This window comes from Tursiops truncatus, chromosome 8 (assembly GCF_011762595.2).
Source record: "Tursiops truncatus isolate mTurTru1 chromosome 8, mTurTru1.mat.Y, whole genome shotgun sequence".
Taxonomy (NCBI): Eukaryota; Metazoa; Chordata; class Mammalia; order Artiodactyla; family Delphinidae; genus Tursiops; species Tursiops truncatus.
In genome coordinates this window covers 58,706,056-58,726,590 of record NC_047041.1, presented here as the reverse complement: position 1 = coordinate 58,726,590, position 20,535 = coordinate 58,706,056, and the positions used below count along the sequence as shown (strand labels likewise).

Below are 20,535 nucleotides of genomic sequence, written 5' to 3'. Positions count from 1 at the left end.
AGTCTATCCGGCGCTGAGGACAGAGAACACAGAGGGCAGTGCTGCGGCTTGGAGCTGCTGCCAACCTGAAGACAGGCCAATCCAGAGTTGTGTGTGCGCCCAGCAGCAAAGGAGGCTCAGGCAAGTTGCCCTAAGGAGGGGATGGTGACAGGACACTGGGGAGACTTGGCAGGTTGGCGCATAGGGGCGGGGCATACCTCTCTTTAGAAAGATCACTCTGGCTCCTGCGGGGAAGGTGACTTGAAGGGGAAGAAACTGGAGGAGGAAAGACCTTACCCCAAACACAGAGCCAAGGGAAGTGAATTCCAGAAACGTTTTCGGAGAGACCTTGCCAGGGCTTGGTGATCAACTGCATGGAGGATGGGGAGGGAGAGGAAAGTCTCTATTATCAACTCTTAGGTTCCTCGGTGACAGAGCCTAAAGGAAAAGATCTGTCATGGGCGGGGTGAAAGGTGGAGGCAGTCATGGACAGAGTAGTGGGCCGTCACTTTTGCTGGGGGTCTCCCACGACTCTAAGTGCTTGTCTGGTTAGCAGCTCCAATGTGAGGTCCTCAGGTCCTAGGGTCCTGCATTTGTGTTTTGAGGGATAAGGTAGGGATCTGGTGCATCTGTCCAGAAAGAGCTGAGGAGGCCAGAGTCACAATGTGGGGGGTGGACAGGAGGAAATGGCTTTCAGAGAATAGGGAAGGAAAAAGTCTGAGAAAGCAAAGCTGTTTAAAAACAACCACCCCAGGGGCTTCCCTTGTGGTGCAGTGGTTAAGAATCTGCCTGCCAAGGCAGGGGACACGGGTTCGAGCTGGTCCAGGAAGATCCCACATGCTGCGGAGCAACTAAGCCCGTGTGCTACGACTACGGAGCCTGCGCTCTAGAGCCCACGTGCCACAACTACCGAGCCCGCGTGCCACAACTACTGAAGCCCACGTGCCTAGAGCCCGTGCTCCGCAACAAGAGAAGCCACTGCAATGAGAAGCCTGCACACTGCAACGCAGAGTAGCCCCCACTAGACACAACTAAAGAAAGCCCTCGTGCAGCAACAAAGACCTAATGCAGCCAAAAATAAATTAAAAAAAAAAAAGTAGAGTCCCAGTAGCAACCTAAATGTCCATCAACAGACTGAGTGGATAAAGAAGATGTGGTACATATATACAATGGAATATTACTCAGCCATAAAAAACAATGAAATGATGCCATTTGCAACAACATGGATGGACCTAGAGATTATCATACTAAGTGAAATGAACCAGACAGAGAAAGACAAGTATCATATGATACTGCTTATATGTGGAATCTTTAAAAAAACAAACAAAAAAAACCATGCTTGTCATTTCTGTATCATTTAACCAAACACCATCCTGCGTGTTACCTCACTTGATCCTTGTGCTGATCCGGAGAACTCAGCAGAGCTGGGTCGCTGTCACCCCAAGGGTAACAGGGTTTCTAACCTGGCATGGGAACCCAGGTGATCCAGGGTGTAAAGGCAGGGCACTTGCTGGACACAGGATGAGGGCACTGTGTGTCCCTGGCCCCTTTCAGGGGAGCAGAGCATGGACCTGAATTATTTAGTTACTTTTCTTAGATCAAGTCCAGAGAGAAGGTGAGAGCACAAGGCATCTCCTCCACCTTGGGAAGATTCCCCCAGGGCTCACCCTCTAATCCCAGATCCCCTTCTGAGCGCTTCGAGCCTGAGGTGAGGGAGCCACCCCTTTTGCCGATCTTCTCTACTTCAGTCTCAAGGAGCCTCAGGACCCCAACACTGAAGGAACAGGGTCTGACCCCATCCTTCAGTGTGGAGCTGGGGAGACTGAGGCAAGAGGTGAAGGGGGCACGCTGCATGGGACTCTCTCCCCTCAGGCTTTGGTCTCCCTAACCACAGCTGCCTCTGCAGGAAAAGAAAGGCATGCCCTGGAAATTAACACCCCTTCTGCTGTTTCTGGCCTGGATGGCCTACCAGTGCAGTGCCCAGCCCAGGACAGACCTGCTCAACGTCTGCATGGATGCCAAGCACCACAAGGTAAAGCCAGGCCCTGAGGACAAGCTACATGACCAGGTGAGGATGGACTGTGGCTCTGGGCAGGGAGGGGGCTTGTTCAGACAAGGAAGAGGAAGTCAGGGTGGCGAGGGAGGGGTCACGGGGTCAGCCCCTTCACCACACACACACATCCTGAATTATCACTGTGGGAGAAGGTGAAAGTAGGATGCGGGGGAGTGGCTGGCGTGATTCTAGGGGTGGCCTGCTCAGGATAGGATACCGTGTCGGCAATAAGGCGGAATGATCGTTTACTGAGCACCTACCAGGTGTCATGTGTTTTCCGTGTGTGATTTCATATTCCCAGGGGTCCTGTGATGTGGGTAGATGATGTTCTCCTCCACATGACACAAATTAGGAAACTGAGGCCCAGAGAAGCACACAGACACACAAAGGAATGGGACAGGACTTGCCCTTGTGGTGGGGTAGGGGTAGGACTGAGGTGGGCAACTCCAGGGGTTTAAAGGGTGAGAGACTTCAGCGTATATTACTGCATAGCGTATCCCCTTTCCTCCTTTGCTCAGAATGCCACCTTCCAGTGAGGCTGTTCACAACCAGCCAGAAAATTTCAACAGTCATCCCATACTCCATATTTCCATTCCCTGCTGTAATTTCCTCCATATAACTGATCGGATCTTGATATATATTTTTTCTCTTTTAGTTCTTACTGTCTCCCCTCACCAGAACACATATTTCTGTTTTGTTCTCTTCTATATTCCCAGCATCTAGAACAGCAACTGGTATAAAACAAGTACTCAGTAATTATTTTTTAGTGAAAAAATAAAATACTTTGTATAAAGTATCAAGCGCTGTATAAATGAAAACTATTGTCTCCCCAAGGCAGGGTCTCTCCCAGGCTCTCACCACCCCTGCCTCCCCATCACACTGTTGTAATTGAGTCTCTTCCAAGACCAGAGTTTCTGGAGGCCAAGGACAGAGAGGTCCTAACAGCGAGCGTTCCTAGGACAACCTACCTGGGGCAGGAGGGCAAGAGCCAAATGGGAAGAGGCTGGAGGTGGCAGAGCTTGTGGTCGGGGAGGCAGTTAGTCTCATGTCTTCCCCCCCCGCCCCCCCGCAGTGCATCCCCTGGAAGAAGAATGCCTGCTGCTCTGCCAAAGTCAGCCAGGAGCTGCACAGGGACACCTCCTCCCTGTATAACTTTAACTGGGAGCACTGTGGCAAGATGAAGCCCGCCTGCAAGCGCCACTTCATTCAGGACAACTGCCTCTACGAGTGCTCACCTAACCTGGGGCCCTGGATCCAGGAGGTATTGGTGTCTCCCTCACCCCACCCCAGCAGGCTGTCGCCCAACTCAGTCAAGGCTGTTCCTACCAACATCTCAGGCTGACTGGAGCCCTCCCTCCCCCGGCTCCCCCCAGGTGAACCAGAGCTGGCGCAAAGAACGGTTCCTGAACGTGCCCCTCTGCAAAGAGGACTGTCAGATCTGGTGGGAAGACTGCCGCACCTCCTACACCTGCAAGGCCGACTGGCACAAAGGCTGGAACTGGACCTCAGGTGAGGGCCTGAGGGTGGGGAGATGGAGGTGGAGAATGGAGAAAGGGGGTTTGAGGATTTGGGGTTGGGCAAGTATTTCTAAGGGGGGCCAGAAATGAGTTTTGGGCCCAGGGGCTGAATGTCCGTGCCTACCCTCTCTCCCCCTGCAGGATCTAACAAGTGCCCAACTGGGACCACCTGTGGCACATTTGAGTTCTACTTCCCCACGCCAGCAGCCCTGTGTGAGGGCCTCTGGAGTAACTCCTACAAGCTCAGCAACTACAGCCGGGGCAGTGGCCGCTGCATCCAGATGTGGTTCGACCCCGCCCAGGGCAACCCCAACGAGGAGGTGGCGAGGTTCTATGCCTTGGCCATGAGTGCTGGGGCCATGCCCCAGGGGATTAGACCTCTCCTGCTCTGCCTGGCCCTGATTTTGCCACTCTGGCTCCATGAATGAGTCCAGCCATCCCCAGACAGTCCTCAGGTTTGATGACCAGGCTGGGCTCAGCTCAGCTCCCACAAATGAGGAAGCCATAAGCATGCCTCCATCCATTACCCATCCCTCTGTCATCTAGTTCCTGCTCCATGGTGGGGCCTGTGGTTTCTCTGACAGCCAGTTCTAAAAAACAGACCAACACATCCGTGTCTGATGAATTATTTTGGTTGTGAGTTTGTGGGTGGTAGAGGGCAGATTCCATAGTTTTTGGATTCCTTCAGATTAGAGAAATGAGACATGGGTTTGAAACCCAGCTCTGCTACTATGTGAAAGTGAAGCAGTTGCTTGACTGCTCTAAACCATACCTCCTCAATAAAATGAAGATAATAATCCTTCCTTCTCTCATGGTTGTTAAATGTTGCCTAAAAACCATGTGTGCCTAGTGCCTGCACATTAATAGTCCTCAGGGATCCTGTTGCCCTTGTAGCCCCAAATGAGAGCGCCAAGTCCAGAACTTCATTATTTATACTGGGCCCCAAATACCCTTCCTTTCCCCCAGGCCTTGTCTGCCTGGCTCTGTGCTCAGCTCTGCTGCTCTGGGAAAGCTGGGGATGGGAGCCAGGGAAGGCTTTGGATTCCCGGGGCAGGGGGTGCAGCGGGTCTGGTGTGAAAATAAATTCACCCATGTGGATTGAAGGGGCAGAGTTGGGGCTTGGGAGCCTCAGAGGAGGAAGACAGCAGATTGGGGAGAGCATCTGTGAGGTTCCTGGGGAGGAAATACTCCGGAGCCTTGCACTGGTTCAGCCCTGCTGTATCCTGGAAGCGTGGCTGGAAAAGCGGCGGAAACCCTTAGGGGCTTCCCAGGGGCAGGAAGTTCTCTGGCACCTTTGTCCCCTCCAGGGTTGGTAGATATGCCTCTCCTAGAGGACTGCTCTGTCGTTGCACAGCCCCCAGGAACTGGGCCTGAGTTTATATCTCAGGGTCTCCCCCTTCCCCTTTCCCCCTGGGGAAGCCTTTGTCTCCACATCCCAACCGCAGTTATCGTCAGAGAGGCGCAGGTACCTGTGTGAGAACGCCAGGCAGGAGGTGTCATCAAGCTAGGACGAGAACCCAGAAGTGAAGACTCGTAGTCCCGGTCTCTCCCGCCGCCTCATACCAAGAGGTGACTGATAGGGGAAGCTGGCCACAGATTGGAGGACGAGTTATTGGGTTGCTGGAGGGGTCCTGAGACGCTGTTTACCGTGTGGGTGAGTCTCAGTCACTACATTTACCTAGTCTGGAAGGCCCCACGGACCCCGCTCCACGTCCCAGGCTTTGCTCCAGCTGGGTGAAGTCAATGCACATTTGAAACAGAGAAAGGAGCTCGTCGGAACTGACCCAGACACAGGTTCAATTTAGCAAAGTGAAAGTTCTCTCGCAGGTTAAAGGGGATCCTCCGACAGCGGCCTAAGAGTTGGCAGCAATGGGAGCCAGGCTGGAGGCCTGCGCCTTTAAGGATCCAGGGGGCGGAGGGGCGGGGCAGGAAGCGGACTCCCAGGAGACGCCGCCACCGGCTAGGTCTTTTTGTGGGGAGGGGCGGGCCAGACCCTCCTAAGGACCCCGCCCCCTTTCCGGGAGGCCCAGGGGGCCCTACCGCCCCTTGTGGGAGGGGAAGGGGCCGGGGGTTGTCGGAGCGAGCCTGGTCTAGGGCGCTCCTGGCTCCGCGTCCCGCCCACAGAGGCTCGAGTTTGTTGACTTGGAGGGAGTAGCTGGGATGGGGGCGGGTGCTAATAATACTCGTTCGTTCCATTGCCTCGCTTTACAGTTTACACAGCTGTCACCTTCGTTACTCCTTAATTAATAATAAGAATAGCCGCTGTTCGGGAGCGCCCACTGAATGCCAGGCCCCGTGCGGAGAGCTTTACAAGAACGGTCCTATTGAGTCTGCCCTCATAAAGTTATCCCCATTTTACAGAGCCGGAAGGCGAGGCTCTGAGAGGCGCCGTGACTCGCCCGAGGTCAATCGGCTGGTTAGCGGCTCCGGAATCAAGGCACTGGGCCGGGCGAGGCGGGGCGCGGGTTCTACCCCCGGCTCGGCGGAGAGCCGCGGGGGCGGGGCGGCGGGCGGGGCGGAAGGCGAGGTGGGGGGGTGCGGCGGCAGAGGATGGCCATCTTAAGTGGCCGCTGGGAGTCCAGGGCTGCTTCCCCGGGGAAGGGGGCATCGGAGCAGCCCAGGAGGTGGGGGTCTGAGTACGGCGGCCGGGGCTCTGGGGAGAGGTCGGGAGCCCGGGGGTTTGAGGGAACTTTCTTCTAGATGGGCAAGGAAAGGCCTGATCTCGGGCTGCTGAACCCCTCAAGGCCGGGGCCTGCGGGTATGGGGGATGGTGCCAGGGAACTTGGCCGAGAGGGGGGAAGGGCTCTGCCTGGGCTGAGAGGGGCTGCCAGGGACGGTGCATGGGGATTCGAGGACACTGGACCTCCTCTGGGGGTTTGTGGGGGATCCCCCACGCGGGACTGGGACCCAGTGGAGTTTGGGGGTTCAGGTCTAAGTAGGGGCTGGATTTCACGGGAGTTGGGGGTGATGGGGAGAGAGACGGCAGGAGGTTGGTTCATCATGGGATCCTTCGGGGATTTTGGTAACTCGATCCTACGAGTCCGTAGGGGGGCCGAATGGAAAGGATTTGGGGGTGGAATCAGACGTTTATGGGAGTTGGGGGTCATATAATTGTGAGTATTGAAAGGAGGGGGAGGGGATCGGGAATCCCAAAGTGTCGGGGCGCAGGATGGGTTGACTTGGGCTTGGAGGCGGGCGTTAGGAGCTGGATCTTCTCCAGGTGGTGATGGCTGGGCAGGATCATTGTGGGGTTTGGGAGGCCGGCGTCCCCTGGGGTTTGGTGGGTCCCGGCTCCTGCGGGAATGCAGAGGGCAGCTTCCCCGCGGGGAAGAGGGTGAGGGCAGGGGCGGGACGGGCCTTGGGCCGAGCGGTGGGGGTGGGGGCCGGCCGCCCGGCACTGCGCTCCGCTCCTGCCCCTCCCCCGCCGCCTCTGAACAAACTTTTCTTTCTCTTCAAGTTGAGGCCGGCGCTGCTGGCGGCGGCGGCTGCGCGGCAAACCGGGCGGCAAGCGCGGCGGAGCACGGAACCCCGATCCCCGGCTCGGTCCCGCCAGCGGATCATCAGGCTCGGTCCCCAGCCCCGGTACCCGGGCCCGGTCCCGGTCCCAGCGTCAGCGCCGAGCGTCCCAGGGCGGATGGCGCGGGGCGGTGGGCGCGGGCGGCGCTGAACCCTGCCCTGGCCATGGCCTCGGCGTGCGGGGCGCCGGGCCCAGGGGGCGCCGGGCCTGGGGCCGCTCTGGGCAGCCCGGCCCCCGCCTGGTACCACCGCGACCTGAGCCGCGCCGCCGCCGAGGAGCTGCTGGCCCGGGCAGGCCGCGATGGCAGCTTCCTGGTCCGAGACAGCGAGAGCGTGGCGGGAGCCTTCGCGCTCTGCGTCCTGTGAGTGGGGCTGAGGCTCCCGGCGGGCGGGGGCACGGCCCGGGCTTCGTTGAGTGCTGTGGGGAGGGCCCGGGACAGTGGGACGCCTGCGCCCGCCACAGTGGGGGCCTTGGCTCTCTGCTGGGCCTGAGGAAGGATGCCGGGAGCACTTCCTTCCTGCTGTGTGTCTGGGGGCACTTGCTGCGGCACTGAGGGCAGAGTATGCGGGGTCCTGCGGCCCAGGGTCGCTGTAATTGGGGAAAGTGTAGGGAGTCTCTGGCAGACCCCCTCAGGCATCCTCCAGGCAGGGGTGAGGATGTGCATCCCACGGTTGTGTGCACTTCTGTTTATGTAGGGATTGGGTGTCTGAGTGGGAGTTGGGGCCAGAGGAACTAATGTCTGAGTGGGAGTTGGGGCCAGAGGAACTAAGGAAGATGCCCAGCAGCTTCCTTAGGGGGCTTTCTGTTTCCCGGGACTGAGGCTGGGGCCTGCCTGGGTATGTATGACTGCGGCTGGGGACAGGGTGGTGTTGAGAAGGGGAGTGAGGCAGTATGGCTCCCTGTCATTATTTCATGAATCAGTGAGTGAGTGTGTGTGCCCTGGCTCTGGGATCCTGCTGCCCTAGCCCTGAGCTGTGGGTGCTGAGCGTGGGGCTAGGCTTGGCAGCTCTCTGAGTGGGCCTGGTTTTGTGCTTGTACTCATCTGCCGTGCATGGCAGTGGTGTTGGGTGAGTTTGCACTCTCAGTTTTGGAGTCTTCTTCCTGAGCTGCCCCCCTGAGCCCCAGAATCTGACATTGGGTGGGCTCCTGTAGGCCTCTGGAGTGGAGGTGGTGAGTGGGAAGTGGTGGAGCTGCTTTGTTTGGACCTAGTTATGTTCCTCCTCAGGCCCGTGAGCCCTCCCAAGTCCCTATCCCTGTGTCTCTTTCCCTTCTGTTCTCCTCACATCTTTAGGTGTACACTGGCCTAGGCCAGTGGTTCTCAATTGGGGTTGATTTTACCCCTCAGGGGACGTTTGGCAATGTCTGGAGACATTTTTGGTTGTCACAACTGGGATCGTACTACTGGCTCCTAGTGGGTAGAAGCCAGGGTTGCTGCTAAACATCCGACAATGCACAGTACTGTCCCTCACCACAAAGAATTATGTAGTCCAAAATGTCAGTGGTGCTGAGGGTTGAACAACCCTGGCCTAGGCAGTGGACCTGAAGAGGAAGGGGTCCCTCAAGTTTCAGCTTATGTCCCATATCTGAGGCCCAATAGGGGACTGAAGAGGGACAGCCTAGGCAGATGAATAACCTAGAGTCCTGCATGCCAACCCTCTCTGAGGCGTACCCCCTAATTAGGGAGGGGAGGGAGGCAGGTGCTAGATCAGCTGTTGAGTGGGAGGGGGACAGCTGGGCCTGTGTCTGGATGGGAACATTATTGTCCCAGGAGGGAAAAGTCCTGGCTCCATTGCCAGGGAGGGGACGGGTGGGGTGAGGGGCTGTCTGTGTGTGAGGACTTCAGCTTTACCGGCTGACTCTGGTTACTCCCTGCATCTCAGGAACCTGGGAGTGGGTGATCAGAAACATACTTGCTTACCTGTATATGCCACCCACGCATACAGGGGAAACATTCAGGACACAGCCCTGCCCCAGCAGGCGCAGTCAATCCAACCAGCAGGCCCGGATACAGGTCCTGGCCTCCGTCCTGACTTTAAATGCCAGCTCTGCCTTTTACTTACCTTTTACTTGCTCTGTGACCTTAGGCAAATCACTTTTCTTCCTTGCGCCTGTTTCCTCTTCTGGAGAAGAGGGATAATAATAATATCTGCCTTAAAACGTGAGGATTAAATGAGATCACGTCTGTAGGACGTTGAGTACCTGACTTGTCACAGAGACAGGACTCAGTTAATGGGATGCTATTACTCTTACAAACACAGACCCACAGTCCAAAAACCAACACACCCAGTCACACACAGATAGCCACACAGTTTGTGCCCAGTGGTCAGGAGAGCCCCTGGACGGGGCTTACCTGAGGGGAGAGGATGGCCCTGTGGCTAGGGTGTAGAGTCTCCTCAAATAGGCATTTGGTCCTCTCTAGTAATACCCACCTCCAACACACACGGCCTAGGTGACCCCCTTTGCAAGCCTGCCCTGAGGTGCGGCTGCAGAGGGATCCTCCACCCCCACTGAGTGCAGCCTGTACCATCCAGGCCAGGCTCAGCTGTCACCTGCTCAGCTGTTGCTACCATCTGTCAGCACCCCTCTTGCCCCTCCTTAGCTTGGGGCTCCTAGAGGCCCACCTCTCCCATAGAGGGCCCCCATGGGTCATCCCAATTTCCTGGTGTCTGGGGAAGGGGGGAGAAAGCCCTAGAATGATATCCTCACACCCCCCCAGCAAAACTACTCCAGACACACCTGACTCCAGCAGAGCCAGACACCAGTGTAAACACAGGCAGCAGGCACACGTGTGATAGCACGTCACCCATGCGCGCAGACGGGTTACCCAGGCCTCTGAGGACTCTTACTCTGGCGGGGGGCCCAGACTGGTACCAAAGCCCAGAGGGTCTGTTTAGACAGCTGTGGAGGCCACAAAAGAGCTGCCTGATGCTTCCGGGGCCCTACAGTGGGTGTGGAGTGTATGTAGGCCTGGGGTGGGGGTGGGTGGGTCTGGGCATTCCTGTTCTGCTTGGCACTAGCAGGATAGAGGGGACTGGCCCCATCATTAACCCTGTGCAGCCTGGGCAAACAGCTTTAAGGAAACCTAGACGAGGGGCCTGGGGGCTGAGCCCGCTGGTAGGAGGAAACGGGGTCTTGGGACTTAGACCCCAGCCTGGGGGTGACAGATTCTGATCCCCTGCTCTGCTGTCAGGTATCAGAAGCATGTGCACACATATCGAATTCTCCCTGATGGAGAAGATTTCCTGGCCGTACAGGTAGGAGCTTAGACCCTGACCCCTGACCTTGATTCCAGCCTAAGGTTTGGGACCAGCTGATTGACGCTTCTCCCACTCTTGCTGGCCTGCAGACCTCGCAGGGTGTGCCTGTGCGCCGCTTCCAGACCCTGGGGGAGCTCATCGGCCTGTACGCCCAGCCCAACCAGGGCCTGGTGTGTGCCCTGCTTCTGCCTGTGGAGCGGGAGCGAGAGCCAGACCTGCCGGATGACCGCGATGCCTCAGGTGCTGCCCGGGGTGCGATGTACGAATGCCTTCCCTGCGCCCATCCCCGGCCATTACCTGCGACTTCCCAACCCATCTTCTCAGCCTGACTCCCCTGAAGCCCGCTGCCACTCTCCGTGGTGCCTGGGCCCTTTACCCCTTTCCACGCAAGTCTCTGACAGCCATCGTGTCCCCCGTACTTCAATGAGGGCAGGGGGCTCACACCGCTGCCCACTGGCCCCTGTCCACAGATGGGGAGGATGAGAAGCCCCCACTGCCCCCGCGCTCTGGCTCTACCAGCATTTCTGCCCCCCTCGGGCCCAGCAGCCCCCTGCCAGCCCCTGAGACCCCCACGACTCCGGCTGCTGAGAGGTGAGACGCCAACCCCCTCCTGAGCAGGAAGTCCCTTTCTTCTCTGAGAACTGTGTCCTCACCGAAGGTGGGAAGACCTTTAAGCCCCCAGCCCTCCCCAGGGACCCCCGCCCTGTCTCAGCCCCAGAGGCAGACACCCTGGCCTGTTGTACTCTGACTGCCACCTGTACCATCTCCTCTAGGAATGGGGTGGGGTTGCTGGGACAGGGTCAGCGGGGCCTCCACTGACTTCTTAACCCCTCCTGAAGTGCTCCCAATGGGCTGAGCACTGTCTCGCACGAGTACCTGAAGGGTAGCTACGGGCTGGATCTGGAGGCTGTGCGGGGTGGAGCCAGCAACCTGCCGCACCTCACCCGCACCCTTGCCACCTCATGCCGGAGGCTGCACAGGTACCTGGGACATCCAGCTCCACGCGCTGCACCCTTACCTCTCACCTGTCCTCTCCTGCTGCCTTGCTACACAAATGCCCTGACCTTTGACCTCTGGCCCTGAACCACGAACCAGCTATTGCCTCCTGACTTTTCCTCGCCTGAACCCTTGTATCCTCTCGGTGGCAGCTGAAGCTACACACTCAGCCCCTCTTCCCTATACTTGGGTCGGGGTGGGGAGTTCTGACCTGATGTTTCCCATAGTGAGGTGGACAAGGTCCTGTCGGGCCTGGAGATCCTGTCCAAGGTGTTTGACCAGCAGAGCTCGCCCATGGTGACCCGCCTTTTGCAGCAGCAGGTGGGATTGTGGAGAGACCTCTGGGGAGTGGGTTCATGTTCTGGCGCTGAGTGGGGTGCCTCCTGCTTGGTGGCCTCACGGACGAGCCTCATTCTTTCTCCCCGCAGAACCCACCACAGACTGGGGAGCAGGAGCTAGAGAGCCTGGTGCTAAAGCTGTCAGTGCTAAAGGACTTCCTGTCAGGCATCCAGAAGAAGGTGCCCCGACCCCTGACCTCTGATCCCTGACCCACTCACCAGTCCCTGGCCACTTGCGTTGCTCTAACTGATCTGAACCCTGAATCTGTAGTTTAGCACTGAGCCCCACATCAGCTGTGTCCCTCCCCGCCCCAGCCCTCAGCAAGGCTCCTAACCTTGCCCTGTCCTTGCCCCCTCCAGGCCCTGAAGGCCCTACAGGACATGAGTTCCACAGCACCCCCGACCCCGCTGCAGCCATCCACACGTAAGGCCAAGACCATCCCCGTGCAGGCCTTTGAGGTACATGGTGGGGGGCGGGGGGGAACCTCACAGGGCAAAGAGTGGGTGGAGGTGAAGGGGGTGCTGCCTGCCCCCAGGTCTTTTCAGCAGCCCCTCCACCTCCTGGCCTGTAGGTGAAGCTGGATGTGACCCTGGGTGACCTGACCAAGATTGGGAAGTCACAGAAGTTCACGCTGAGTGTGGACGTGGAGGGTGGGCGGCTGGTGCTACTGCGGAGACAGCGGGACTCACAGGAGGACTGGACGACCTTCACGCATGACCGCAGTGAGCCAGGGCCCACCCTGGGATGGGGGGTGGGGTGGGCCCCTGGGCCTCAGGGCACAGGCTGGTGTGACCCATCCTCCATCCCCTAGTCCGCCAGCTCATTAAGTCCCAGCGGGTCCAGAACAAGTTGGGCGTCGTGTTTGAGAAAGAGAAGGACCGGACACAGCGCAAGGACTTCATCTTTGTCAGCGCCCGGGTGAGCAGCGGGTGGGCCAGGCCACTGGGGGCTGCAGGAGTCCCTGCTGGATGGGAAGAGAGGGAACACGTGATGTAGGCATGCCATCCCTCGTGGTGGGGGCAGTTCTGACGGAGCAGAGAGTGTGTATACTGAGAGTGGGCAGCCTGAGGGTGGATTCAAATATTCATTCAGTGAACGTTTACTGAGCACCTGTTGTATGCTTGAGGAGTGGGTGTATGGTGGTGAGCCAGAGAAGTATGTCCGTCTCCTCCTGGACCTGCCACCTAGCAGGGTGTCCCCGTGGAAGGGGGTTTCCTGGCCACCCACCTGCCCCTGACTGGCTGCTGTCCCCCCAGAAGCGGGAGGCCTTCTGCCAGCTGCTGCAGCTCATGAAGAATAAGCACTCCAAGCAGGACGAGCCCGACATGATCTCCGTCTTCATAGGCACCTGGAACATGGGTCAGGCCCGTGCAGGGGCTGGGGTGGGAGAGAGGAAGGGCCCCATGCAGGGGCCTGACCACCTGCATCCACTCCCCCTCCAGGAAGTGTGCCGCCTCCAAAAAATGTGACATCTTGGTTCACATCGAAGGGTCTGGGGAAGACCCTGGATGAGGTCACGGTGACCATACCCCATGACATCTATGTTTTTGGGACCCAGGAGAACTCGGTGGGCGACCGCGAGTGGCTGGACCTGCTCCGCGGGAGCCTCAAGGAGCTCACAGATCTGGATTACCGCCCGGTGAGGGTCATCCTCTTGTCCAGCCCGCCTCCTCACACACTGCCCCCAACTATCCTGCTTGACCTCATGCACAACCCTGGAGAGCGCTCCCTCTGGTCCCTGGGCATATCCTTTAGGAAGTTTAACTGGAGTCCTTTATGCTATGGGAAGGGCTCTTTCTCTCTGGTCCCTCAGGAAAAAGGGGTGGCAGCCCTTCCTATTTTGTGACTTCCAGAACAGTCTGTAGTATGGGCTGGGCGGGGTGGGGGAGATGTGGACAGTGGCCCAGCTCAGGGCAGGGGTGACCCCGCACCCCTTCCCCAGATTGCCATGCAGTCACTGTGGAACATCAAGGTGGCTGTGCTGGTCAAGCCAGAGCATGAGAACCGCATCAGCCATGTCAGTACATCCAGCGTGAAGACTGGCATCGCCAATACCCTGGGTGAGTAGGGAGGGTGGGGTCCCTCTGTCCACGCTTCTTGCTTCCTCTCCAGCCCAGGGTCCAGGGTCTCCCCCTTTTGGGTAGTCTCAGCTTTCCCATCTATAGAACGCTTTGAACTTTGCAAAGCATGTTCGTATTCTAAATCTCTTCCAGCCCCACCAGGAAGGCAGGGCCAGGATAATTACCTCCATTTCTTAGATGATAAAACTCAGGCCCAGAGTGGTCAAGTGAGCTGTCCAAGGTCACACAGCTAGTACGTGGTAGAGCCCGGCACCTGGCATAGTGCCCAGGTCTCCCTGTTTGCCGTCCAGTGGTCCCTCAGGATATTCTGCTCAGAATCTGCAGGTTCTTGCAGCTTCACCATTGGGGTCCCCTGTGACCTCCAGGGGCTCTCTGTTCACACATGCCGACAGACCCAGGCCATCCAGATGGGGCTGCATGTGCCCCGTGTGGACCCCCAGGAAGGCGTGGGTGTGTGTGCAGGGGCCTGCCTGCCTCATGGTATGTGGGGAAGTCGGGAGGATCTTCCCACTGCTGCTTAGACAGGCAGAGGGGAGTCGGGAGCCCACCGGGGGTGACTCAGGCCTTCTTCTGTTGCCCTGACAGGAAACAAGGGGGCCGTGGGTGTCTCCTTCATGTTCAATGGCACCTCGTTTGGCTTTGTGAATTGCCACCTCACCTCGGGAAATGAGAAGACTGCCCGGTGAGGGGGCACCTTCTCAACTGTCTCTTTAGCCTCATCCTCTCTTTGCCAAAGACCTATTCCCTCTCCCATATCCTAGTCTACAGTACATCCTACATCCCTGTCCCCAAGGCCCCCTTCTTCCTTACCTCAACTCAGGACCCCTCTGTCTCTCCCTGACTTTGACCTTGTCCCCAGTTCCTTCCTCTGTCCCCAGGGACCCTGATCCCTGGCCCATCCCTGACCCCAGCCAGAGATGTCTTACCTTCATGCCTGTCCCTGACACCTGACCCTGGAGGCCTCCCCCCACCCCCCACTGTAGACGGAACCAGAACTACCTGGACATCCTGCGGCTGCTCTCGCTGGGTGACCGGCAGCTCAGTGCCTTTGACATCTCTCTGCGTTTCACTCACCTCTTCTGGTTCGGGGACCTCAACTACCGCCTTGACATGGATATACAGGTGTGAGCAGGGCCCGGCAGGTGGCTGGTAGGGAGGCTGGGCTGGGGCCAGGTGGGCTCTCACCTCTGGCTTTGGCTCGAGGGGGAAAGTCTCCAGCCTTTGTGTCCCCACCCCAGGAGATCCTGAACTACATCAGCAGGAAGGAGTTTGAGCCCCTGCTCAGGGTGGACCAGCTCAACCTGGAGCGGGAAAAGCACAAGGTTTTCCTTCGATTCAGTGAGTGTGGGCCCGGCAGGGGGTCCCTGAGGGCCAGGATCCTTGTGGTATCCCTGGGTCTTCTGGGCCCTGACTCCTCCATCCCCCCCCTGCCTTCCCTAGGTGAGGAGGAGATCTCCTTCCCACCCACCTACCGCTATGAGCGGGGTTCCCGGGACACATACGCCTGGCACAAGCAGAAGCCAACTGGGGTGAGTGAAGAGAAGGAGCTGGGCCTGGGGAGACCCCCCAGGGCTGCAGTGAATCAAGAGTGTGTGTGGGGTCAAGGGTCCAGGCCTCTGCACTTACCGCTCCAGCTTCCGTGGCCCCTTTTGGGGCCTCTGGGGTGCTCCTGCATGTTGTGAGGATCCAAGGAAGGAGGTGGGCGCTGGGGCCACTGTGGTGGGGCCCCAGCTGACCTCTGACCATGCTGCCATCCCCTGCCCCAGGTCCGGACCAACGTGCCTTCATGGTGTGACCGGATTCTCTGGAAGTCCTATCCCGAGACCCACATCATCTGCAATTCCTATGGTCAGAGCCTCCCAGACAGGGTGATGGGTGGTCCTGGGTGGTCACTGACCCAACTCTGCCTCAGCTTTGGGAAGTGCCAGCAGAGAATAAGGAGCTTTCCCCTGAGCCCTCATTCCTACTCCCCTCCCCAGGCTGCACAGATGACATCGTCACCAGCGACCACTCCCCCGTGTTTGGGACATTTGAGGTTGGAGTTACCTCTCAGTTCATCTCCAAGAAAGGTGGCTATTCTGGATGTGCTTGTGGGTGTGGCGTCCATCTGGGTGGCTGCAGGTGCTGGCCTGGGGATGTGCATAGGTTTGAATACATCTAAATGTGTGTGTGTGTGTGTGTGTGTGTGTTTGGGTGTTTACATGTACATGTAGGAATGTTTCTGAATATGTGATGTGTGAGGGTGTCTGTGTTGCCTGGGTCATCACAGGAGGTACATGCCCAAGAGCGTGAACGTAAACATGTACGTGTGTCTATCTGCCTGGGGCCACTTGAGTACCCGAGTGTGCCTGGTGGTGTGGTGGGTTGTCAGCAGGCATATCCTGCAGGCATTCTGGTCCCTGGTCCTCTCTCAGTCTCTCATCTTGGGTTGTCTGTTTGTCCCAGTCCCAGGTCTGGGCTTTGGGGTCTCGCTACTGGTTGCTTGGGATGGAGGAGGCCCCTCCTGGCCTTCCCTCCTGCTCTGCCAGGGCTGCTGATTCCCTGTCCCAGCACTCAGTCTCTCTATCCCATTCCTTCTGCCACCCTCTCAGCCCTCCTGTCTATATTCCTCCCTTTGCCCCTCAGGGCTCTCAAAGACTTCAGACCAGGCCTACATCGAGTTTGAGAGCATCGAGGCCATTGTGAAGACGGCCAGCCGCACCAAGTTCTTCATTGAGTTCTACTCCACCTGCCTGGAGGGTCAGAGGCGGGGCCCAGGGCTGGGTGTGGGCCACAGGGTATGGGAGGCCCGAGGTGCCCAGAGTGGTCAGCCCTCTAGTTAGAGAGAAGGGAAGCTGAGAGGTGGCGCTCAGTTGGGTGTCCCCCACCCCCACCCAGAGTACAAGAAGAGCTTCGAAAATGATGCCCAGAGCAGTGACAACATCAACTTCCTCAAGGTGCAGTGGTCCTCACGCCAGCTGCCCACGGTGAGGCTTGTGGGTGAGGACACAGAGAGGGAGGTGCAGCAGAGCGCCACCTGGAGCCTGCCTGGGAGGGCGGGCAGAGCCGGCAGCACAGGCTTGTGTGTGGGGTGGGCGTGAGTGAGGATGAGGGCACGTGCTCTGTTTGGGGGAGCGGGGGGAGCCAAGTTGCAGCTGGTTCATTCATTCATTCAATGAATAGCTCTTGAGCCTTTGCTAAACATCAGGTCCTGTGTTGGTCATTGCTGATGCAGAAAATTAATTAATTACAGGGCTGTTAAGTGCTCTGAGAGGCCCATGCAGGATTGTGTCTTCTACCTTATGGATTAGGATCTTTCCTAAGAGTGGATGGGAGTGAGCATGGACGAGCTTGAGGGTGGGGTGAGTGGCGGTGTGGCAGGAGGGGGTGGGTGGGCCTTTGTTCCTCACTGGGCCTCTCTGTGCCCCAGCTCAAGCCCATTCTGGCTGACATCGAGTACCTGCAGGACCAGCACCTCCTGCTCACAGTCAAGTCCATGGACGGCTACGAATCCTATGGTGAGGGTCGAGGGGGGCCAAGGGGCACAGAAAGCCGGGCAGGGCCCTAGAAAGGCTTGGCAGTCTGCTGGTCTGCTCCATCTGCCCTTCAGGGGAGTGCGTGGTGGCGCTCAAGTCCATGATTGGCAGCACGGCCCAGCAGTTCCTGACCTTCCTGTCCCACCGCGGCGAAGAGACAGGCAACATCCGTGGCTCCATGAAGGTGCGGGTGCCCACAGAGCGCCTGGGCACCCGTGAGCGACTCTATGGTGGGGGCCCCATTGGGAGGGGTGTGGGGCATAAGACGGGGTGGTGTGGGCGGGTCTAGGAGGGGAGGACCAGGGCTGCAGGGAGGGCATGTTGGAATCCCTGGAACATTTGGCAGTTCTGCAGCCAGGTCTGGGGGTGGGCCTGCCCTAAGGAGTAGCTGGGAAGGGGCTAGCAGCCCACTGGGGTGTCTGTGGGATGCAGGACCCCAAGTCTCCTCTGAGTCTCCTTTCCCTTCCTCCCCCAGAGTGGATCAGCATTGATAAGGATGAGGCAGGAGCAAAGAGCAAAGCCCCCTCTGTGTCCCGAGGCAGCCAGGAGCCCAGGTGAGCTGGGGCTGTGTGGTGTGCTACGTGAGGGGTGCCCGGTCAGCCCCTACTTCACCTCTCCTCCCCTGTGCACCCCTGGCAGGTCAGGGAGCCGCAAGCCAGCCTCCGGAGAGGCCTCCTGTCCACTCTCCAAGTTATTTGAAGAACCAGAGAAACCACCACCAACTGGGAGGCCCCCAGCCCCACCTCGAGCTGCTCCCCGGGAGGAGCCCTTGACCCCCAGGTGAGAGAAGGAAACTGTCACCCCCTGACTTTATCCATCGCTGTGCGTGGCTCTCAGGGCCAGCTTGGGGATCACCTGCTGCTTGGCTGCTCTGCTGCCGCATGGCCGGAGGTGCCAGGGCCCTACGCTCGTGGCCACTGGCCAGCCAGGCCTCCTGAAGGTGTGGCTCTCTGGTCAAAGGGAGCACAGTCAGCCTTTCCTCTCAATCCTGCCTTAAAAAATAGAATTAGAAATTGTTTCTGCAACAGCTCCCTCTGTGTAAACACTTAACTTGAGCCTTCTGTTTGGGGATAGGCCTTCATCTCAGCACGGATTTCCCTAGGGGTGTTCTATGGACCACTGTCCTACAAGATGCCCCCGCTGGTAACTGGTTTGTTGTCAAATGAGTTTGGGAAATGGTTGTTGCTAGATTCTTTTCTTAGATATTCCCAGTGCACAATAGTATCAGCAAAAGCTCTGAGCATGTGGACAGGAAGGAAATCCTTTTTCAACTCTGTTGAATATAGTTTCCCAAACTTAATGGGCCAGGAAACTTTTCCATGCAATAACTATTAATATCCTGGGGCACTACAGTTGACCCTTGAACATGGCAGGGGTTAGGGGTGTATAACTTAGAGTCATCCCTCTGTATCCCCAGTTCTTCCATATCTGCAGTTCCACATCCACGGGTTCAACCATTGTGGCTTGTAGATCATGTAGTGTTGCAATACTGAAAAAAATCTGCGTGTGAGTGGACCCGTGCAGTTCAAGCCCGTGTTGTTCAATGGTCAACTGTAGTATTCTGTGGATCATACTTTGGGAAAGTGAGGCTTGCTTTTTAATTATATCCAATTGTTACTTGAATGTAAATAAAAACTGCTGGTGTGTTTTCAGTCATCTTCAGCTGTTATCAGTCACCTTGGTTTTATCTCTAGGCTTGAGTAAAACTAACCTGAATCCCTGAGTAAGATTCCCCAGTAGATCGGCCTCAGATGCCTCCAGAGGCTTTCCGAATCTGGCTGGTCATTCTCATTGAAGGCTTTTATTGTCCTTCCTTCTGGCCTCTGTTTTCACCCATTTACGCTCAGCTTTCACCGTTACAAAATCAAAAAAGATTGCAGAATCTTAGCGAGTAAGGCAAGGAAGTTTAGGGGTTATCCATTCAACTCCCCTGTCTCCCCAGTTTTAGAGATGAGGACCCCAAGGGACAGAGAGGGAAAGTGATGTGCTCAAGGTCACGTGCAAGTCTAGGACCAGGGCTTACGTCTCCTGACTCGCAGTCCAGTTCTCCTTCCACTGCACCCACCCACCGCCTTCCCTTTGGGTTGCTGGGTCCTGATTTAGTTATTCTGCTCCCAAACCCAGGTTGAAGCCAGAGGGCGCTCCAGAGCTGGAAGGGGTGGTGGCGCCCTCTCCTAAGAACAGCTTCAATAACCCTGCTTACTACGTCCTTGAAGGGGTCCCACACCAGCTGCTGCCCCCGGAGCCACCCTCACCTGCCAGGGCCCCTGTCCCACCTGCCACCAAGAACAAAGTGGCCATCACAGTGCCTGCTCCGCAGCTTGGGCGCCACCGGCCTCCCCGTGTGGGAGAGGGAAGCTCATCAGATGAAGAGTCTGGGGGCACACTGCCCCCTCCAGACTTTCCACCCCCACCTCTGCCGGATTCGGCCATCTTCCTGCCCCCCAGCCTGGATCCTTTGCCAGGGCCAGTGATCCGGGGCCGCAGTGCGGGTGAGGCCCGTGGCCCACCACCTCCCAAGGCCCATCCAAGACCCCCACTGCCCCCAGGCCCCTCACCCACCAGCACTTTCCTGGGGGAGGCAGCCAGTGGGGATGACCGCTCCTGCTCAGTGCTGCAGATGGCCAAGACATTGAGTGAGGTGGACTACGCTCCTGCTGGGCCTGGCCGCTCCGTGCTCCTGCCAGGACCCCTGGAGCTGCAGCCGCCCCGGGGACTGCCCTCGGACTATGGCCGGCCTCTCAGCTTCCCTCCACCTCGCATCCGAGAGAGCATTCAGGAGGACCTGGCAGAAGAGGTATGTGCACCAGGGGTGGCTGTCGGTGTGTGCTTGTCCATGGGTCGTGGTATACTTTTACTTCATTCAGCACTCAGTGGTGTTGCCTCTGCCCTGAGCTGGGCACTGGGGAGGAGTCGGAGGTCATATGAATCAGCCCCGCTCCTGGCCTCTCTCCCCACCCCAGAGCAAGCGGTAGAATGTTGCTGTGTGAGGCACCCTCAGTGCTCTCTCTGACGTGCCCTATTCCCTCAGGCTCCGTGCCCGCAGGTCGGGCGGTCTGGTGGGCTGGGCGAGGCAGGCATGGGAGCCTGGCTGCGGGCCATCGGCTTGGAGCGCTATGAGGAGGGCCTGGTGCACAATGGCTGGGACGACCTGGAGTTTCTCAGGTGGGGGCGGGGCTGGAGGTGGACGGGGGTGGGGGGGGTGGGGGTGGGGCTGGCCTCGGGGGCGGAGCTACGGGCTCTCTGGACCACCTCGCCCTTCTCCCAGCGTCTTTTACCCC

The 20,535-nt window shown here is 58.0% G+C and overlaps 2 protein-coding genes across 4 annotated transcripts in view; both read left to right on the top strand.

Annotated features, from left to right (window-relative positions):
• On the top strand, positions 1 to 4,349 carry FOLR2 (folate receptor beta). The gene is made up of 5 exons (XM_019939557.3): positions 1 to 120; positions 1,886 to 2,047; positions 3,105 to 3,293; positions 3,406 to 3,541; positions 3,691 to 4,349. The coding sequence occupies exons 2-5, from the start codon at positions 1,898 to 1,900 to the stop codon at positions 3,975 to 3,977; spliced, it is 762 nt and encodes a 253-aa protein (XP_019795116.1). The 5' UTR covers positions 1 to 120; positions 1,886 to 1,897; the 3' UTR covers positions 3,978 to 4,349.
• Positions 4,350 to 7,025: 2,676 nt separating this feature from the next.
• INPPL1 (inositol polyphosphate phosphatase like 1) overlaps positions 7,026 to 20,535 on the top strand; it is a 14,340-nt gene continuing 830 nt past the window's right edge. Inside the window, exons 1-27 of one of the 3 annotated variants that reach the window (XM_033862381.2) lie at positions 7,134 to 7,427; positions 10,257 to 10,320; positions 10,413 to 10,563; positions 10,794 to 10,914; positions 11,163 to 11,303; positions 11,547 to 11,640; positions 11,748 to 11,837; positions 12,018 to 12,116; positions 12,230 to 12,380; positions 12,470 to 12,576; positions 12,915 to 13,017; positions 13,101 to 13,297; positions 13,601 to 13,718; positions 14,325 to 14,421; positions 14,723 to 14,861; positions 14,978 to 15,077; positions 15,180 to 15,268; positions 15,506 to 15,587; positions 15,719 to 15,808; positions 16,365 to 16,478; positions 16,617 to 16,705; positions 17,149 to 17,236; positions 17,329 to 17,484; positions 17,730 to 17,808; positions 17,894 to 18,034; positions 19,379 to 20,051; positions 20,286 to 20,419. In XM_033862381.2, coding sequence (XP_033718272.1) covers positions 7,231 to 7,427; positions 10,257 to 10,320; positions 10,413 to 10,563; positions 10,794 to 10,914; positions 11,163 to 11,303; positions 11,547 to 11,640; positions 11,748 to 11,837; positions 12,018 to 12,116; positions 12,230 to 12,380; positions 12,470 to 12,576; positions 12,915 to 13,017; positions 13,101 to 13,297; positions 13,601 to 13,718; positions 14,325 to 14,421; positions 14,723 to 14,861; positions 14,978 to 15,077; positions 15,180 to 15,268; positions 15,506 to 15,587; positions 15,719 to 15,808; positions 16,365 to 16,478; positions 16,617 to 16,705; positions 17,149 to 17,236; positions 17,329 to 17,484; positions 17,730 to 17,808; positions 17,894 to 18,034; positions 19,379 to 20,051; positions 20,286 to 20,419 — 3,704 coding nt within the window. In that variant the 5' untranslated portion in view covers positions 7,134 to 7,230. Of the gene's footprint in view, positions 7,428 to 10,256; positions 10,321 to 10,412; positions 10,564 to 10,793; positions 10,915 to 11,162; positions 11,304 to 11,546; positions 11,641 to 11,747; positions 11,838 to 12,017; positions 12,117 to 12,229; positions 12,381 to 12,469; positions 12,577 to 12,914; positions 13,018 to 13,100; positions 13,298 to 13,600; positions 13,719 to 14,324; positions 14,422 to 14,722; positions 14,862 to 14,977; positions 15,078 to 15,179; positions 15,269 to 15,505; positions 15,588 to 15,718; positions 15,809 to 16,364; positions 16,479 to 16,616; positions 16,706 to 17,148; positions 17,237 to 17,328; positions 17,485 to 17,729; positions 17,809 to 17,893; positions 18,035 to 19,378; positions 20,052 to 20,285; positions 20,420 to 20,535 lie in introns of all 3 variants that reach the window. The other 2 variants (XM_073808530.1, XM_033862382.2) reach the window with 2 other exon arrangements.